Here is a 6055-nt window from a genome sequence, read left to right on the forward strand (position 1 = left end):
TTTCTGTGTGTGTCTCTAATAAATAAATAAAATATATTTTTTTAAAAAGTGTGTTTCTTGGGTGACTGGGTGGCTCAGGAGGTTAAGAGTTTGCCTTTGGCTTAGGTCATGATCTCAGGGTCCTGGGACTGAGTCCATGCAGGGCTCTCTGCTCAGCAGGGCATCTGCTTCTCCCTCACCCTCTCCCTCTGTGCTCTCCTCCCCTCTTCCTTTCTCAAATAAATAAATAAAATATTAAAAAAAATTAAAGTGTGTTTCTTACAGGTAGTATGTAGTTGGGTCCTGCTTTTTTATTTAATTTTTTACTTAAATTCTAGTTAGTTAATTTTTTTTTAGATTTATTTATTTATTCATTCAGAGAGAGAGAGAGGCAGAGAGAGAAGCGGGCTCCATGCAGGGAGCCTGACGTGGGACTCGATCCCAGGTCTCCAGGATCACGCCCTGGGCTGCAGGCGGCGCTAAACTGCTGTGCCACCGGGGCTGCCCCTAGTTAGTTAACATTAGTGTAGTGGTTTCAGTAGAATTTAGTGATTCATCATTTACATATATTACCCAGTGTTTATCATAACCATTGCTCTCCTTAATACCCATCACCCATTTAGCCCATCTTCCACCCACCTTCCTCCACAACCCCTAGTTTATTCTGTATCATTAAGAGTCTCTTATGGTTTGCTTCCCTCTCTCTGTTTTTTTTTTTTCCTTCCCATATGTTCATCTGTTTTGTTTCTTAAATTCCACATGAGTGAAATCACATGGTATCTGTCTTGCTCTGACTTATTTCACTTAGCATAATACACTCTAGCTCCATTCACATCATTGTAAATGGCAAGATTTAATTCTTTTTGATGACTGAGTAATATTCAATTGTGTATATATACCCTATCTTCTTTATCCATTCATCAGTCGATGGACATTTGGGCTCTTTCCATAGTTTGGCTCTTGTTGATAATGCTGCTATAAACATCGGGAGGTAAGTACCCCTTCAAATTTGTATTTTTGTATTCTTTGGGTAAATAGTACAATAGTCAGAGATTGTTTTATTTTTAACTTCAAAAACTATATATTGTATTTATTCATTCATGAGAGACACAAAGAGAAAGGCAGAGACATAGGCAGAGAGAAAAACAGGCTCTCTGCGGGGAGCCTGATGCAAGACTTGATCCCAGGACCCTAGGATCACAACTTGAGCTGAAGGCAGATGCTCAACCTCTGAGCCACCCAGGTGCCCCTATTTTTAACTTTTTGAGGAACATCCATACCGTTTTGCAGAATGGCTGCACCAGTTTGCATTCCCACCAGTAGCATAAGAGGGTTCCCCTTTCTCCACATCCAACAACAACATCTGTTAACAACATTTCTTAACACTAAACACAAGAAAGAATGACCTGGTTCCAAAGTAGCACAAGGTTCACATTTTTACTGCAATCTTTACGTCCTGGTGCTATTTTATTCAACAAGATACCTCTTAAAAATGGCAGTTCATAAGTACAAAAATTGTTATATCCAGCAGGTGGTGTTCTACATAGTTAATAAGAGAATTCTTCATAAAATTGATTTCCAAAAATGCATAATGTCTGATAATTACCTCAAAGGCCAAAAAATGAGCAGAAATAATCATTGGTTAATATTTGGCTTTGAGAAAGCCAGAAATGATTCAATTCCAAGAAATAAGCCATAATGATAAAAGATGTCATTAATATACTATATGCCTTTTAAGCCAAAGCAAACTTTTCACCTCAAGATAGTTCTGGTTTTTACATTCTTAATTCCCTTTGTCCAGGACAGGACCTCAACCTAAGCTATTATTTGACTAGAGTTCCTAATGCACAGTCATCCTCCACAGTATGTTTTCATTACAGTACATAAATTGCAAAATGGCAAATGTCTAAGTCAGTTATAAAGAATTTATAGCATAATAAATGCCAATTTACAAAAACCATCAATAGACTTCTGCGCCAAAGCCTAAAAGTTGCTGCAGTAAAAGTCAAAACTAACATGATTCTTTGATATGCTCAGACTTTGTTTACTACAAATTATTGTCATAAAAAAAAAAAAACAGAGAAGAAATCTTAGTAGATCCCTCCAAAGCTGTGTAATTTTCCAAATGATTCTCCTCGGGTTGTAAGAGCCTGTTCATTCTTTCAATTCTTTTTTAGTCGTTTAGCTTTTGCAATATTTTCTTGACGTTTTTGCTTCTTCTTTTGTTCCTTTTCCCTGGTCTCAATCATCTTGGCCAATTTCCAGGGCGGCATGGCATTTGCTAGAAACAATGAAATAAGAGCCAAAACAACTGTTGTAAGGAAGCCATATGGGTCCTGTGCAGACCATTCCACAACATACTCAGCCCAAGCATTTAGAGCAAACATCCTTCTAAGTCTTATGTTTGAGTAGTGGTCTCCAACTTTGTCCTGAGATTATTAGTGAGCCGATTACAATTTCAGTTGACCCTTGGCTGCTTGTCTTCTTTGGCTCTACCGTACACTTGTGAGACAAGGTTTAAATTCTGTATCTTCCTTCCGCAAGGTGTCCCCTGGACTAGATCTCCAAACCAGATGCTCTCAGCTCCTGAAGCTGCAGCTGATGATACTTCACTGGTATCAGCATGTCCCTTCCATCCTTTGTTTTCCCGCTTGCTCATTCTTCCTTCTCTACTCTATCCAGCCACCGCCCCTCAGGGGCCGTGTTCACCCACACTTCAGCCTCCAGCACGCCTCAGGTCTGCCTGGAAATGGTTGCTTCTACTGGGTACTGGGGCAAAACCACCCACCTCTCCTACATCACAGCTGGGACCATGGGCTCAGACCCCTTAAGAGGCCATTATTGATGGCCCATTATCTTGCTACTTATTTTCTATTTGTCCCATCTGTTCTTTGTTCCTTTCTTCCTTTTTCTGCCTTCTTTTAGAATATTTATGAATCCATCATAAATCTCCTTTTGTTGGCTTAACTTTTTTAATTGAGGTAAAATCCATATAATACAAAATTCCCCATTTTAACCATTTCTTATTAGATTTTATTTTTAAGTAATCTCTACCCTCAACAGAGGGCTCAGAGATCAAGAGTTGCACACTCTACCCAATGAGACAGCCAGGCGTCCCACCATTTTAAAGTGCACAATTCAGGGGCGTTTAGCACATTCTCCATGTTGTGCAACCATCCTAATTACAGAACGTTTTCATTTGCCCATAAAAGAAATCCCATAGCCATCAAGCAGGCACTCCTTATTCTCCCTTCCCCAGTCTCTGGCAACCACGAATCTGCTTTGTCTCTACGAATTTGCCTAATCTGAGCATTTCATATAAATGGAATCGTACATGGCCTTTGTGTCTGGCTTCTTCTCTTAGCATGTTTTCAGAGTGCATTCATGTTGTAGCATGGATCAGTAATTCACTTCGTTTTATAGCTAAATAGTATCTCATCGTATGGATATACCATTTTGTTTATCCATTTATCAGCTGATGGACATTTGAGTGTTGGCTTCTCTTGTTACTTCTGAGTTGTTTGGGATTTATATTATATATCTTTAATCTATTACAGTCTACCTTCAAGTAATATATCACCTTTAATGTAAGAATTTTATAATAGTATACTTTCCTTTCTCCCCTCTTGGTCTTTATGCTAATATTGTCATGCATTTTACTTTTACATATGTTAGAAGCCCCATAACACAATCTTCTCTCCTTTGTGTAGATAATAGATTTCCATCTGGTATACTTTTCCTAATGCCCAAAGAATGTCCTTAACATATTTTGTATAGCAGGCCTCCTGGTGATGAATTTTTTTTCAGCCTTTGTAGGTCTGAAAACATCTTTATTTTGCCTTCATTTCTAATAGATGCTTTTTCTCAAGTACTGCATATTAGATTAACAGGTTTTTTTTTCTTTTCTGTCAGTACTTTAAAGATGTTACTTCACTATCTTTGTGCTTGCACTCTTTCCAATGAGTAATGTCATCCTTAACATTGTTCCTTGATGATGACATTTTTTTTTCTCTAGCTGCTTTTTTAAGATGTTTTCTCTTCACTGGTTTTGAGTTATGATATGCTTTAGTATCATTTTCTTCATATTTCTTGTACTTGAAGTTCATTTAGCTTCTTGGATCTGTGGGCTTGTAATTGCTCATCAAGTTTGGAAAGTTTTTGGCCATTTAACTCTTCAAATAATTTTTCTGTCCCTATCATCACCTCTCCTTCAGGGACTCTAGCTCCACATAGATTAGGTCACTTGAAGCTGTCTCAGTTTTCTTCTTTTGTATTTTTTTTCTCTACATTTCATTTTGGGTAGTTTCTATAGTTGTGCCTTAAAGTTCACTAATCTTTTTTTTTTCAGCAGCATCTAATCTGCTGTTAATCTCATCCAGCTATAAGTGCAATTTGAAGTTTCTTCCTTTTCCTTCTTTCTCCTCCCTTCCCTCCTACCCCTACCTCTTTAATATTTTTAAATCATCCATGCCTCTTTTTTTTTAATTAAGATTTTATTCATTTAGAGAGAGAAAAATAGAATGCACAAGTGGGAGAAGGAGCAGGGAGAGGAAGAGAGAGAATCTCAAGCAGACTTCATGAGAGCAGGGAGCCCAATGCAGGGCTCAATCTTACACCCCTAAAATCATGACCTGAGTCAAAACCAAGATTCAGACGCTCAGCCCGCTGAGCCACCCAGGCACTGCTTCCTTAATTTTTTGAATATATGAAATAGTTAAAATAATGTTTAATGTCCTCTGCTAACTGTAACAATTGGGTCAGTTTAAGATCTGCTTTGATTATTCTCATTATTGATTGTGCTTTTCTGCCTTTGCATGCTGGTAATCTTTGATTGGATGCCAGAATTTTATCTTGTAAGGTGCCGGGCATTTTTATTTGCCTATAAATCTTTTTGAGTTTTGTTCTAGGATACAGCTAATTGAAAACAGTTTGATCCTTTCAAGTCCTTTAAAAAAATTTTTTTTTATTTTTATACTTTGTATATTTTATACTTTTGTATAAAAGTATACTTTGTATATTTTATACTTTTGTATATTTTTATACTTTGTATATTTTATACTTTTATACTTTGTTAATTGGGTCCTGATCAGCTCAGTCCAGGGCTAATTATTTCTCATTTATGAGGCAAGACTTTCCTGGATATCTTATTTTTTTATTATTATTCTTTAATTTTGTTTAAAAAAGTTTTTTAATGCTTTAAAATTTATTTTTATGATGCTTTGAGTCTTGGGGCCTTGCTGATCCTGGAGACTGTCCTCCCAGAGTTGGTTAATTCCTAGACAGTAAACAATTCACCTGCAGAGCATGCCTTTTGTATACAAACTTACTAATCAAACTGTAATTCTAACCACCTTTACCTAATTCTGACACAACAAACCAGTATTTTCTCTAAGTCACGCCAGTACCAGGTTATGGACAACTAGGACCACTTCTGTAGCCAAGAACCCTCTGAATTTATTTGAATTAACCAATTCTAAGCTTACTCAAACTTGCTTACCTTATGTTGCCCATTCTTTTTTCCATGGAAACCGCAAGTTAAGGGCTCTGGGTCATGCTCTCTTCTTACTCCTACTGTCTTCTGATCTACTCTGGGGCTTTTTCATGTGACCTTGAATGGCATGGCATGCTCCCTCTTCTTGGAAATTGTAATCATATCCTTTCAAGGCAGCTGTCTCCATGCCTGTCACTTTACTACACCGAATTAAAACAAAATCCGTGATACATTCTTTTCTTTTTTTTAATTTATTTATTCATGAGAGACACAGAGAGACAGAGGCTGAAACACAGGCAGGAGAGCAGGCTCCATGCAGGGAGCCCGACGTGGGACTCATCCCAGGACCCCAGGATTATGCCCTGGGCCGAAGGCAGGCACTAAACTGCTGAGCCACCCAGAGATTCCCCCCCACACACCTTTTTTTTTTTTTTAAGATTTTATTTATTTATTCATGAGAGACAGAGAGAGAGAGAGAGAGAGGCAGAGACACAGGCAGAAGGAGAAGCAGGCTCCCTGCAAGGAGCCCGATGTGGGACTTGATCCCAGGACCCCAGGATCACGCCCTGAGCTGAAGGCAGACAC

General features: G+C 38.1%; 1 protein-coding gene across 1 annotated transcript; it reads right to left on the reverse strand.

Annotated features, from left to right (window-relative positions):
* Nucleotides 1-1298: 1298 nt before the first annotated feature.
* LOC129507699 (small integral membrane protein 15-like) lies at nt 1299-3240 on the reverse strand. Its single transcript, XM_055322291.1, has one exon. The coding sequence runs from the start codon at nt 2364-2366 to the stop codon at nt 2142-2144; it is 225 nt and encodes a 74-aa protein (XP_055178266.1). The 5' UTR covers nt 2367-3240; the 3' UTR covers nt 1299-2141.
* Nucleotides 3241-6055: the final 2815 nt, after the last annotated feature.

This window comes from Nyctereutes procyonoides, unplaced genomic scaffold, assembly GCF_905146905.1.
Source record: "Nyctereutes procyonoides isolate TBG_1078 unplaced genomic scaffold, NYPRO_anot_genome, whole genome shotgun sequence".
NCBI lineage: Eukaryota > Metazoa > Chordata > Mammalia > Carnivora > Canidae > Nyctereutes > Nyctereutes procyonoides.

Coding starts and splice junctions, on each gene's coding strand:
- LOC129507699 (XM_055322291.1), bottom strand. CDS start 2,366: ATGTTTGCTCTAAATGCTTGGGCTGAGTATGTTGTGGAATGGTCTGCA.